The following is a 14,323-nucleotide window of genomic DNA, read 5'->3' as shown; positions in this document are numbered from 1 at the left end:
GGTGCCCACCACAATGCCCAGCTATTTTTAGAGATGGAGTCTTGCTTTTGCTTAGACTGGTCTCACCCATCTTGGCCTCCCAGAGTGCTAGGATAATAGGTGTGAGCCACCACCTATGATGTTGATGTTAGTCCTTATTTTAATCCATTCTCCTTCAGGACGTATGGGATCACAAGTGATCATCCCCTATCGGTGTGATACATATGACTTCATGCACCTTCGTCCCATGGGTGACCTGGGCCAGCTTATCTTTCTGGTAAGAGCTTTTATGATTGATAATTGGAATAGGCAAATGTAAATTACTAAAGTCAGTTTTAGGAGTAAGAAACAGTATAATAGAGCAATAATTTTCATTCCAGAATGGGCTAAGTGCATCCTCCATTCACAGGGCATTCTTTCAGGTGGGATCCTGCATTTGTTTTGTCAGGCATTTTTTTTCTGTGAAGGACCAGATAGTAAATATTTTAGGCTTTACAAGTCATAAAATCTTTATCAGAATTACTCAGCTCCTCCTTTGTAGCCTGGCAGCAACCATACACATAATGTAAACAAATGGGACTAATGGGGTTCCAGTGAAAATTAGTTTGCAAAGTTAGGCTGCAGACCAGATTGGCCTGTGGGCTGTATATAGTTTGCTAACCCCTGCTGTAGACTATGCTATCTAGTATGGTAGTCACTAGCCGTGAAATGTGGCTAGTCTGAATTGAATATGCTGCAAGTGTAAAATAGATACCAGATTTCAAAGGCCTGTATGAAGAAAATAATACATAATGTATCATTAATAATTGTTGATATTTACTACATATTGAAATAATAATTTGGAAGTATTAGGGTAGATGAAATATATTATTGAAATGAATTTTACTTGTTTCCTCTTACTCTTAAATGTGGCTAGTAGAAAATTCAGAAAGTAGAATATTTACAAAGTAGAAAACTCAGAATTACATATATGCCTCATTTTATATTTCTTTTGCACAACACTGCTATAGACAAAAAAAAAATCACACATAGGTGATATATTATCACTTGGTTTGTTTAGCATAGATTTAATTTAGAACAATCCTTTCTGAGAATTCCCGTTGTCATTCTTTAATCTGCAGATTCTGCCTTTAGATCAGTAGTTGCCAGTGGGGCAAAGCATAGGGAAAGGGGTGGGGAAGAGTGTTTTAAGGGACAGATTAACAATGCCTGGGGCTCTCCTGGTTGTCATGGTGATTGGAGAACCACACTGTTTATTAGAGGTCAGGGTCGCTAATTATCCTACAGAGTACAGGATAGTCCCTTTCTACAAAGAACTGTGCTGCCCTAAATGCCTACAGCTAACCTATTGATTGCACTTCCTGAGCCGTGAAGCTTGGGTCTGCTATTATAGCTAACTTTCTACTTTTATCACCCCATGAGCTCTTTCATTTTTATACTTCCCCCTTTAAAAAATGTTTGGTAAATATCCTTAATATCTCTGTTATTATTTGCACATAGATTATTTGTAATCACTTTAAATTTCAACTTTTTTTTTTTTTTTTTTAACTTGATGGAGAATTTACTGTGTTGCTGAGGCTGGTCTCAAATTTTTGAGCTCAAGTAACTCTTCCCACTCAGCCTTCTGAGTAGCTGTTGGCTTATTTTAAACAACATTTTTGTTTATTCTTTGCTGAACATTCACAAGCTAATACTTACATTGGAAATTTCTTGTTTCTAAAATGCTTTTCTGTTCTGAAATCTTATTATTAAATATCTTCTTGGTATTATACTTACAGGAGCTTAGCCTTTTCCTAGTTCTTTGTGACTTATTTCAAAAGTGGTAGGTGAAACCTTTTATCAGCTTGCAAATGTAGAACATAGGAATTGAGCCACATGATAAGTTATTCCATTCTTTCTGCAGAGTATTATTTACTGAGTATTTGGGGTTGAGCTGAGCTTTGAGCATTTTTTGTTTGTTTGTTTTGTTTTTTTGTTTTTCAAATTTCAATTAATGTGAGGGTACCAATAACCATGTCACAATATTTGAGTTTGTGAGGTAGAGTCCCTTTTGTAGCTGTGTCCCACACCCCAACGGGGTACCATACACCCCTATGTTGTTCCCATATAGTAGGAGCCCCTAACCCTTCTTTTCCTCCCCCCTCCCTTCAACTTGAATTGAGATGAATTTTCTGCTCTGTGGGCATGGATTAGATCATCTCCTGGTGTGTTTTGATGAGCAAGATCTTGGGGAACTCACAGTCTTATGTGTTTAGTGTTCATCTATGTGTTTATTTTTGAGAAGGATGGGACACTTTGGGTGTTGGGTGCTGATTGCCCCACCTTAGTCTTTGAAACTGCTGTTTGAATGGCCACTTGGTTGGTATATCAGCTTATTGAGAATTAAATTTCCTTTTGATGTCTCTCTAGGGCTTTTATGCTATTCATGCAGTTATGCCTCCCGTTCTTCTACTGAGTCATCTTGGATACTTCCTGTCCTACCCTTGGCATCTTTTCTGAAAAAGCCTTTTTAAAATCTCTTTATGTATAGAGCTACTTTTTTGTTGAGTATGCCACTCACTGTTGTAGATGTTATGTATCTTTACTTAATCCTCACAATAACCTCATGAGACAGGTTTTGTTTTGTTTGAGACAGTCTCACTTTGTTGCCCTCAGTAGAGTGCCATGGCGTTATGACTCACAGTAACCTCAAACTCTTGGGCTCAAGTGATCCTCTTGCCTCAGCCTCTGTATAGCTGTAACTACAGGCACCTGCCACAATGCCCACCTAGTTTTTCTATTTTTAGTAGAGATGGGGTTCTCTTGCTCAGGCTGGTCTCAAACTCATAAGCTCAAGCAATCCACCCTTCTCGGCCTCCCAGAGTGTTAGGGTTATAGGCGTGAGCCACTGCACCCAGCCCTTAGGTTGTATTTTCTAATTTTTACATGAGGCTCTTAAGAGATAATTTGTAACAAGTTAGCACATGGTAGACTGGAATTTGCATTTCTGTCTGACTCCAAAGCTACTATTTTATGTTGTCTGTTGTAGGCCACTCTCCATCATCAGTTCTGACTCTCTCCTGCTAGGACTTTATTGTTTTGTTCTTGAATCTGAGTTTGTAGTCCTTCCCCACCTACCCATTGGGTAGGTGTTTCAGTATATAGTCATTTATTTTATCTCTCTTCCCTCTCCTTCCCTCCTTCCTTTCTCTTTTCTCTTCTCATTCCCTCTCCCTCCCACTGTACTGATTCATACACATGTCCTTAGTATTTGGCCCTAGGAAATTCTTTTTACTTATTATCTTCCATTGAAATGCTTACAAGATTTTTATTTTAATACAGAAACCTGTGTACCTTTGTGTGGGGGTTACTTAATATCCAGTCTTTATGCTAGATAAATTTATTAATCTAATTATAGATTATAACTATTTATTATAATTATTTAATTATTTATTATAATAAATTAAACCGATAATTATACTTCTACACTGAAACCTACCATTGGCATGCCCTGAAGTTATAGGTATTTCGTTTTTCTCTGACTTTTGTTTTCATGTCTGTAAAGAAAAAATTCCTTCTCTGCGGATGGTGTTAAAGAAACTTAAATTTTTTTTAAAAGGTCGAAATTACTAGATCTGAGATTATTAGAAGAGAAAGAATTAAGTAAGAAAATATGTTCTTTTTTACATAGGAATATAATTGATTTTGTATCGTTATTTTGAAGTTAGCTACATTACTGAATTTTTCTATTGTTTTTGGTAACTTACAAATAACTTGGTAACTCGGAAGTAATGAAATTTGTATTTTTTTTACAAACCATTGGGATTTTTAAATTACCATAATTGTACTAGCTAGGACCTTCAACTTTACTAGGAGTGATGGTAATGAGTACACTTATCTCATAATTGATTTGTAGATAATGCTTTTGTTTCCTCATAAAATTGATATATTTGTCCCAATGTTATCTTCAATGATTATTTTTGCCTATAGTTGATGTTCTGTAAATATTCATGGAATAAAGGAGCCTGAGATAAAATAATAATAAAAAGAAAATACAAGCAATATAAGAAAATAGTCTTGAATGTCCCTGATTTAATTCTAGCCTTTAAAAGACACTCTTCCTATCTTTAGTCTGTAAATGATTGCTGCAGAAAGGGAAATTTTCTTTACCTCCCAAACAACCTGTGATTCTTTGACTGTATTTCAGGAACAGAACAGAGACTTGCTCATTGGATTCATTTACAAATTTTGGGGGGAGTGGAGGGTGGACGAAGACTAATATGCCCCCTTAAAAATGAACAGCCTTTTTTCTAGTTCTGTCAAAAGTATTCCTGAGTAAAGTATACTTTGACCTATTTGTCTTCAGAAGAGTCAGAGCATCAGCAGGGAATCTGAGACTTCAGAATCATTTCTGTTCTAAATGGAGCCTGTATGAAATGAAATCATATTATGACTACAACAGATGGCCCATTTTGAAACTGCTCTGGGGCAAAGGGCTCTAGATGTGTAAACACTGAGGTGTACCCCTGTGTTCATCTGCTTGGCTACTGCTGTTACAGGAATGGAATGGAAGAGATAAAGATTCTATCCGACGAGCAGTGGAGCACAGCAATGTGGTCATCAATCTTATTGGACGAGACTGGGAAACCAAGTAAGTCTCTGTCTCTCATTTCTTCTTGTATAAATCTCTCTTAGATTTCAATAGACCTTTCTTGGGCACATTCTGTATGCCAGGCATCATAGTCAAATTTTCAATTAGTCAGTAAGGGTTGGTTGAACAGCCACTATAAACACTACCCAGTGACACCCCTTAGGAGATTTATTTGGCTGCAAGTCTCGTAAGTCAGCAGTGTGATATATTAGTGTGGCTAGTGTTACCATCTTGATAGAATGCTGTTGGACCTGTGCTTGGATCTGTCCATCTGGGATGGCTTTAGGAACTAAGATTTTTCCTGTTTCATGGTTTATTAAGCTGAACATTGGTTTTTCTTGTGTGGACAGTGTTCTAGATCTCTTCTCCAAATTGTTAATTGAACATGGCATAAATACTGATTTGAGCAGTTCTTTTTAGCCTTTTGACGGGTTATCAACAAATAATGTTTTAATCCTATAGTTCCACAACTTTGTTAATACCTCTATTTTAAATGCATTTATTAAAGTTTAACTTAGATTTGTTTATATGTGTCTTTCTCATTAAATATCCTTTTAAGTTCTTTGAAGATTTGGAGGGTCTTATTCAATTTTTATCCTCTGTAATGACTAACACAATACATAGTACAGAGTAAGCATTTAGTTAATGCTCTTGAATTAATTTTTTTTTTTTTTGAGACAGAGTCTCAAGCTGTTGCCTCTGATTAGAGTGCCATAGCATCATAGCTCACAGCAACCTCCAACTTGGCCTCAAGTGATCTTCTTGCCTCAGTTTTTCTATTTTTAGTAGAGACAGGGTCTTGTTTTTGCTTAGGCTGGTCTTAATCTCTTTTTTTTTTTTTTGAGACAGAGCCTCAAGCTGTTCCTTGGGTAGAGTGCTGTGGCATCACAGTTCACAGAATCTCCAACTCCTGGGCTCAAGCAAGTCTCCTGCCTCCGCCTCCCAAGTATCTGGGACCACAGGCGCCCGCCACAATGCCTGGCTATTTTTTGGTTGTGGCCATCGTTGTTTGGCAGCCCGGGCTGGATTCAAACCCATCACCTTAGATGTATGTGGCTGGTGCCTTTGCCACTTGAGCCATAGGTGCCGAGCCTGGTCTTAAACTCTTAAACTCAAACAATCCACCTGTTTCTGCCTCCCAGAGTGCTAGGATTACAGGTGTGAGCCACTGCACCTGGCCCTGTTCTTGAATTAAATTGGTGACTCACTTCAAGAATTAGAAAAAGAATATAACAAACCCAAAGCTAGCAGAAGGAAAAAAAAAAAAAAGCTCAGAGCAGAACTAAATGGAATGAAAACAAAAAGTAAATGAAACAAAAAAACTCTAATACCATATACAAAGGATTAATGAAACAAAAAATTGGTTCTTTGAAAAGATAAACAAAATAAATATACTACTAGCTACGTTAATCAGAAAAGGAAAGACTCAAATAAGCTCAATCAGGAATATAGAAGGAGGCATTACAACAGATACCACAGAAATATACTATACATGACTACTATGAAAAACTTTACACAAAAACTAGAAACCTAGAGGAAATGGATAAACTCTTGGAAATACACAATTCTGAAACCTGAATCAGGAAGAAACAGAAATCCTGAATAGAATAGTAAAGAATAGCAAGATTGAGACAGTAATAAAAAATATCCCAACAACAAAAAAAGCCCTAGCCCAGATGGGCTAAATTCTACCAGACCTATAGAGAAGAACTGGCATCCATTCTACTGAAACTGTCTCAGAGCATCAGGAAGGTGGAAACCCTGTCTAACTTATTCTATGACACCAGTGTCACCTTGACACCAAAGCTAGGAAAGAATACCACAAAAAAGAAAACTACAACTAATATCTGTTATGAATATAGATATAAAAATCCTCAACGAATGCTAGCAAACCACCTTCAATAGCACATCAAAAAGATAATCCACCATGAGCAAGTGAGTTTCATTCTAGGGATGCAAGGATGTTCAATATATACAAGTCAAGAAATGTGATTCACCACATAAACAGAAGTAAAAACAAAGATCATATCATATGATAATCTCAACAGATGCAGAAAAAGCATTCGATAAAATTCAGCACTACTTCATGATAAAAGCCCTCAACAAGCTAGGCATAGAAGGAACATATCTCAAAATCATAAAAGCCATATGTCGCAGACCTACAGCCAACAATATACTGAAAGGGGAAAATTTTAAAGCATCCCCCCAAGTATTGGATGGAACAAGACAAGGGTGCCTACTGTTACCACTTTTATTCAGCATAATACTGGAAGTCCTAGCCAGAGCAGTCAGGCAGGAGAAAGAAAGGGCATCCAAATTGGTAAAGAGGTCAACCTATTCCTGTTTGCCCAAGCATGATTTTTTTCTTTTTTTGAGATGGAATGTCATTTTATTTCCCGTGGTAGAGTACTGTGGTGTCATAGCTCATAGCAACCTCAAACTCTTGGGCTCAAGCGATTCTCTTGCCTCAGCCTCCCAAGTAGCTAGGGCTATTGGTGCCTGTCACAACACCTGACACCTGGCTTTTTTTTTTTTTTTGGAGATGAGGTCTTGCTGTTGGTCAGGCCTGGGCAATGAAGTGAGGCATGGTCTAAACAACAAGAACAAAAAGTTTATGTGTTATGAATTCCAATACTATAATAAAGATCAGCTTGTCACAGAAAACCAAAATCCTAAGTCTGGAATTCTTTTTTTTTTTGAGACAGAGCCTCAAGCTGTCCCCCTGGGTAGAGTGCTGTGGCATCACAGCTCACAGCAACCTCTAACTCTTGGGCTTAAGCGAGTCTCTTGCCTCCGCCTCCCAAGTAGCTGGGACCACAGGCGCCCACCACAACGCCTGGCTATTTTTTGGTTGCAGCCGTCATTGTTGTTTGGCAGGCCCAGGCTGGATTTGAATCTGCCACCTTAGGTGTATGTGGCTGGTACCTTAGCCACTTGAGCCATAGGTGCTGAGCCCTAAGTCTGGAATTCTTAATGATTCCCTTTTTTTCTCTTCCAGAAACTTTGATTTTGAAGATGTTTTTGTGAAGATTCCCCAAGCAATTGCTCAAGTGTCCAAGGAAGCTGGAGTTGAGAAATTCATTCATGTTTCCCATTTGAATGCTAATATTAAAAGCTCTTCTAGATATTTGAGAAATAAGGTAAGTACATCTATGAAGTTGATTTGGGAAGTGGTTCACAGAGCTAGAATTGGTGAGAAGGTGCTGCTAAAGAGGTTGGGATGGGCTCGGCACCCATAGCTCAGTGAGTACAATGCCAGCCGCATACACTGGAGCTGGCAGGTTCGAGCCTGCTAAACAATGACAACTGCAACCAAAAAATAGCCATGTGTTGTGGCAGGCACCTGTAGTCCTAGCTACTCGGGAGGCTGAGGCAAAAGAATTGCTTAAGCCCAAGAGTTTGACATTACAGCACTCTACTGAGGGCAACATAATGAGACTGTCTCATGAAAAAAAAAAAAGAGGTTACGACTGCAGATATGAGAGAATAGGTTCCTGAGAAGCTGAAAGAAGGTGAGCGCCAAAGCATTAGAGGTGGCACTGTTTCTCCCTTCTGAAGAGAGGAGGAGAACATGGTGCTTCACACACCTGTGTTTGTCGATTTGGTGGTAGAAGTTGAGGTGGTTTTCTCTGCTGTCTTAGATTTTCTCTTTGAATTAGAAGGTAAAGTCATGTAGTGGAATGAAGAGAAAAGAAAGTGATGCCTAAAATTTGAATAGAATAGAAAACATTTGGAATTGTCACATAAGAGAGTAAGTTAATTGGAGGAAAACACTATTTCTGAGAAATGTTGAGGGCCCAGTTAAAACTGGTGGCATTAATTTAAAATGGTACCAGTTTATGATTTTTATTTCCTTTTTTCCCTCCAGCTGCTGAAAGTAATAAGAGTTCATGACTAAAAGGAGGCAAGTGGGGTTCCTCCAGGGTTACAATTTTGCCTGGAGGGCAAAGGGACAAGGTAGTTTACAGTATTAGTAAGAGGGGGATTGAAAAGATGGGCCAAGGACTATAATCTGGAATTCAGAGGGGAGGCCAGGGAAGATAGGTGCGGCTGAGGTAAAGGAAAGCAGTTCTCAGTGGACTCGAGGTCCTGAGAAAGTTGGGGAACTGGTATCCCAGGCGCAGATGAACAAAGAAGCAGGCTAGAGGTTCTAAGAGTTTGTCATCTGAGAGAAGGGTGTCTTTCAGTGTCTCAGAAGAAGGGCCCTTCGGTTCTTGATACAGTCTGCAGTGTGACTGAGTTGAGAGTGGCAGACATGGAATGAGGAGCTTCTCATTGGAGTTGAGAAGTTTAGGAACCTGAGAGATCCAAGTCCACTTGGAGATTGATGTCACCCACAATGGTGGTGTGAGTGGAAAGGAAGGCTGGACTAGGTCTTGAATTTTCATTGAACAAGAGAGCTCTTAGGGAGTTAGCAGATGATAATAAGTAAGGATGTTGAACAGTTGAGCAGTGGAGACCAGGCAGGTTAATGACTCTAGCCTGACCTCATCTGGATAAGTGTGTACTGCTGCCACTTTGTTAGTTAACTGGCTGCCACCATGATCTTTTTTTCTGGCAGGCTGCTAGGTTGTTAACAGACACAAACCAGAGAATCTGAAAATGGAGGGTGGAAAAATTTTACTCTTATCTCCTTTCTTCTTCACTGTAAACTTCCATAAAGTAAAAATGGGGGGAAAAAACAATAAAAGCTAAAAAGGACAGGGCATTTTGTGTGTTATTTAAAAAAAAATTCTGTATAACTGAGTTTTATGAATCTTATCATTACCTTTATCTGGTAGGACCTTTCAATTACAAATAGCTTCCTGATAGTGGAAAGAAGGGGAGTTTTGTTCACTGATCTCAGAGCTCAGAACAGTTTTGTGTGGTTATTTATTTAGGCTGTTGGAGAGAAAGAAGTGAGAGATGCATTTCCAGAAGCCATTATCATAAAGCCATCAGACATCTTTGGAAGAGAAGATAGATTCCTCAATCATTTTGCAAGTATGTATTCTTTCTGCATGGTAGAAGAAAGCAATACTGATTAACCAAGTTGAAGTTGAGCATGAGCTAGTTGTACTCTCTGATTGACAGACTAAGGTTATATATTTCTTCTTTCCCAGTTGCCTTTTTCGTCCCTAAAGTTATATTCTCATAGTCAATATGGTCTTGCTACTCAGTATCAAAGAAGCAGCTTAGATTAATAGAAAGAGCATGAAAATGGGAGTCAAAAGTCTGAGTTTAAATTTTGGCCCACTTAGCTCTGTGATCTTGGCAGGATGTTAGAATCTCATACAGAATGATTCACTGCCCTAAAATTCCCTGTGTTCTACCTATTTATCCCTACTCCCTTACCCCCACCCGCAACCACTGGTCTTTTTACTATCTTTATAGCTTTGCCTTTTCTAGAGTATCATGGAATTTTAATCATATAGTACACAATTTGTTTTAGATTGATGTTTTTCACAGTATGCATTTACGGTTCCTTCATGTCTTTTCATGGCTTGATGGCCCATTTTTTTCTATAGCTGAATAATATTCCTTTGTATGGATCCCATTGTATGGATGCTGGTTTATCTAATTTTGAGGTTTTTATCTTGTTTTTCTTCCTGTTGCTATGTCTGTTTACATTCTATATCAATTTCTACATTTTTTTTAAAAAAGTGTTAAAGGAGACATAATATAAAATTTGTCATTTGCTATGGATTAGATTGTGTTCCCTCCCAAATTCATATATCAAAGCCTTAACTCCTAACATGACTTTGTTTAGAGTTAGGGCTTTGGGGAGATATTTAAGGTTAAGTGAAGTCATAAAGGTGGGATCCTAATTCAGTGGGACTGGTGACCTTATAGGAAGAGGAAGGGAGAAGAGGTCTTTTTCTCTCCCTGTGTGCACATCTTGAGCAAAGGCCATGTGAGGAAATAGTTCAAAGTCAGCTATGCACAAGCCAGGAAGAGGGCCCTCCCCAGGAATTATGTTGGCTGGCCTTGATCTTGCAGCCTTGAAAACTGAGAAAATAAATTTTGTTATATAAGCTAATACCAGTCTGTGGTATTTTATTTGGTACCAAGAAGTGGGGTGCTGCTGTGATGAATACCTGAAAGTGTGGCAGTGGAACAGGGTAATGGGTAGAGGCTAGAAGAGTTTCAAGGTGCATGTTAGAAATGTGGACATTCAGGGCAGTGTTAAAAGGTCTCAGTTGGAAATGAGGAACGTGTTATTGGAAACTGGAGGTAAACAACTTGACTGCATTGTGTTCTAGTAGGAGGTAGAACTAACCAGTGATGAAATTGTTCATTTAGCTGTGAAGATTTCTAAGCAAAATGTTAAAGGAACACTTTGGCCCCTTCTGACTGCTCATAGTAAAATGAGAAAAGAGAGGTGAATTGAAGAAATGATGTTAAGCAAAAAGGAACCAGTTGGAAAATAGATGACAATGGTAATATTTTATTTGTGCTTTTAAAGCCATTTCCCTGATGTGAGACTAGCATGCTATTTCCGGTGCGCCTCTGACCTGCATCAGGAGGGCTTGGATGCTACTGTCTGTGGGCATGTGGTGGGGACATCGCTCACTGTTTGGGGTTTGTCTCAGCTTTGTGCTTGGAGAGCTTTCAGGGTAGTGGAGGAGGGGGGTCAACCCAGCCCCTGCAACACCCGTGTCACCCCACTACCCAGGGACTTGTGGGAGGACAGATACTGTTGTTTGAACAAAAGAAAAAAGAAAAGAAAAGACCCAGGCCAGGCACCATAGCTCACATCTATAATCCCAGCACTCTGGGAGGTTGAGGCGAGTAGATTGCCTGAGCTTATGAGTTCAAGAACAGCCTGAGCCAGAGGGAGACCTCATCTCTAAAAATAGTTGGGCATTGTGGCTGGTGCCTGTAGTCCCAGCTACTTGGGAGGCTGAGGCAAGAGAATCAATTAAACCTAAGAGTTTGAGGTTGCTGTGAACTGTGATGTCATGGTACTTTACAGAGGGCAACAAAGTGAGACTTTGTCTCCAAAAAGAAAAAAGAGTAGAGTTTAGTAGTATTAAAATATTCACATTGTGGCTGGGTATGGTGGTTCATGCCTGTAATCCTAGTACTCTGGGAGGCTAAAGCAGGTAGATTGCTTGAGTTCAGGAATTCAAGACTAGCCTGAGCAAGAATGAGACTCTGCTTCTTCTAAAAATAGAAAAACCTAGCCAAGGATGGTGATGGGCACCTATAGTCCCAGCTACTTGGGAGGCTGAGACAGGAGAATTGCTCGAATCCAGGAGTTTGAGGTAGCTCTGAGCTATGATGCCGTGGCACTGTACCCAGGGTGATAGAATGAGACTTTGTCTCGGAAAAAAAAAAAGATATTCACATTATTCATGCACCCAATCTCCAGAACTTCTTCATCTTCTAAAACTGAAATACCTCTTCTGTTAAACAACTCCTCCTTCCTTCCTTCTCCCAGACTTTGGCAACTACCATTCTGCTTTCTGTTTTTGGAAATTTGACTGTCTTGTGTGAGTAGAATCATACAGTAGTTGTCTTTTTGTATCTGGCTTATTTTACTTACCATAATGTCCTCAAGGTTCATTTGTGTTGTGCCATATGAAAGATTTCCTCCTTTTTAAGGCTGAGTATATTCCATTGTATGCACATATTACATGTCATTTAACCCTTCTTCCATCAGTGGGAGCGTGGGTTGCTTCCACCTTTCGGTAATCGTAAATACTGCTGCTGTGATCATGATTGTACAAATATCTCTGAGACCACACTTTCAGTTTCGGGGGTATGTACTGAGAAGTGGAATTCTGGGATGTATGGTATATTTATTTTTACTTTTTTTGACAAACCACCATAGTGTTTTCCACAGTGGCAGCAATGATTCCCACCAAATAATGCACAAGATTCAAATTTCTGTATATCTTTGTCATCATTTGTCATTTTCTGGGTTTTTTGTTAGTAACCCATCTATTGGTTGTAAGGTGGTATCTCATTGTGGTTTTAATTTACCTTTCCTTGATGATCAGTGATGTTGAGTATCTTTTCATGTGCTTGTTGGCCACTTGTATATCTTGTTTAAAGAGATATCTGGCTTGACCCCTGTAGCTCAGCAGCTAAGGACACCAGCAACATATATTGGAGCTGGCGGATTCAAATGCAGCCCAGGCCTGCCAAACAACAATGACTACTACAACCAAACAATAGCTGGGCATCGTGGTGGGCACCTGTAGTCCCAGCTACTTGGGAGGCTGAGGAAAGAGAATTGCATAAGCCCAAGAGTTGGAGATTGCTGTGAGCTGTGATGCCATGGCACTCTACTGAGGGCAAAATAATGAGACTCTATCTCAAAAAAAAAAAAAGAAAGATAAATCTATTCATGTCCTTTGCTCATTTTTATTTGGGCTGTATGGTTTTTTATTGTTGTTGAGTTCTTTACATATATATTCTGGATATTAAGCCCTTGTCCAATATATGATTTGCAAATATTTTCTCTTATTTTGTATATTGTCTTTTCACTCTTTTGTACCTTTTGATGTGCAGAAGATTTTATTTTTTAGGTAGTCCAACTTATCTATTTTTACTTTTGTTGCCTGTGCTTTTAAGAAATCAGTGCCAAGTCCAATGTCATGAAGCTTTCCTCTTACGTTTTTGTCTAAGGATTTCTTAGGTTGTAGCTTTTAGGTTTAGATCTTTGATCCATTTTGTTAGTTTCTGTATATAGTGTGAGATAAGGGTCCAAGAGTCCAATTTCATTCTTCTGCATGTGGATACTCCTTGTTAAAAAGACTGCCCTTTCCCCATTGATTGGTCTTGGTGTCCAAATTCTTTTTCTTTTCTTTTTTTTAAATTTCAGATTGATGTAAGGGTACACAGAATTAGGTTACATTGTTTGCATTTGTTAGGTAGAATCCAAATTGTAGTTGAACCCTTCACCCAGGAAATATGCCATATATTCTCATATCGTGCTGGTTAGTGGTAGCACGTCAAACCCCCTCCCTCCTCCTTCCCTCACTATTTGGATGTAGTCGTATTTTTCTCTCATAGGGTTACAGTTGTTCACCTATTGGTTTCCTATTAGTATTGAGTACATTGGATACTTGCTTTTCCATTCTTATAATATTTTACTTAGAGGAAAGTTCTTCACTATACAGGTAAGTACAAAAGATGTCAAGTCTCCATCTTTTTTTTTTTTTTTTTCCCCATTTGGGACATAGTTGTAGTATAAGTCTCCATCTTTTTATGACTGAATAGTATTCGTGGTATACATATACCACAGCTTATTTATCCAATTCATGGGTTGATGGGCACTTGGGTTGATTCCACTTCTTGGCAGTTGTGAATTGAGCTGCAGTAAACATCTTAGTGCAAATGTCCTATGGTAAAATAATTTTTTTTTCTTCTGGGTAGATAGCTAATAATGAGATTGTGGGGTCAAATGGATGGTCTACTTTTAGTTTTTTGAGGACTCTCCATACTTCTTTTCCAAAGAGGCCGCACTAGTTTGCAATCCTACCAACAGTGTAAAAGTATTCCCTCCTCTCCACAACTGTGCCAACATCTGTAGCTTTGGGACCTTGTAATGTGGGCTGTTCTCTCTGGGGTTAAGTGGATATCGTGTGTTTGTAGACCATTTGTCTGTCTTCTTTAGAGAAGGTTCTGTTCATGTCTCTTGCCCATTGATAAATGGGATTATTGACTCATGATAGATAAAAGATTCAAATCTAAGACATGAAGCAATAAAAGTCCTAGAAGAAG

At 38.8% G+C, this 14,323-nt stretch overlaps 1 protein-coding gene across 1 annotated transcript in view; it reads left to right on the top strand.

Moving 5' to 3' along the window:
- Positions 1-14,323, top strand: part of NDUFA9 (NADH:ubiquinone oxidoreductase subunit A9) — a 31,664-nt gene that overhangs the window by 3,848 nt on the left and 13,493 nt on the right. The window contains exons 3-6 of the mRNA XM_003796421.3: positions 159-256; positions 4,518-4,609; positions 7,608-7,749; positions 9,490-9,592. Coding sequence (XP_003796469.1) covers positions 159-256; positions 4,518-4,609; positions 7,608-7,749; positions 9,490-9,592 — 435 coding nt within the window. The remainder of the gene's footprint in view (positions 1-158; positions 257-4,517; positions 4,610-7,607; positions 7,750-9,489; positions 9,593-14,323) is intronic.

Source organism: Otolemur garnettii, unplaced genomic scaffold (assembly GCF_000181295.1).
Source record: "Otolemur garnettii isolate 467f Iridium unplaced genomic scaffold, OtoGar3 scaffold00104, whole genome shotgun sequence".
Classification (NCBI taxonomy): Eukaryota; Metazoa; Chordata; class Mammalia; order Primates; family Galagidae; genus Otolemur; species Otolemur garnettii.
The sequence above is the reverse complement of the archived record's forward strand: the minus strand, read 5'-3'. Positions and strand labels throughout refer to the sequence as shown.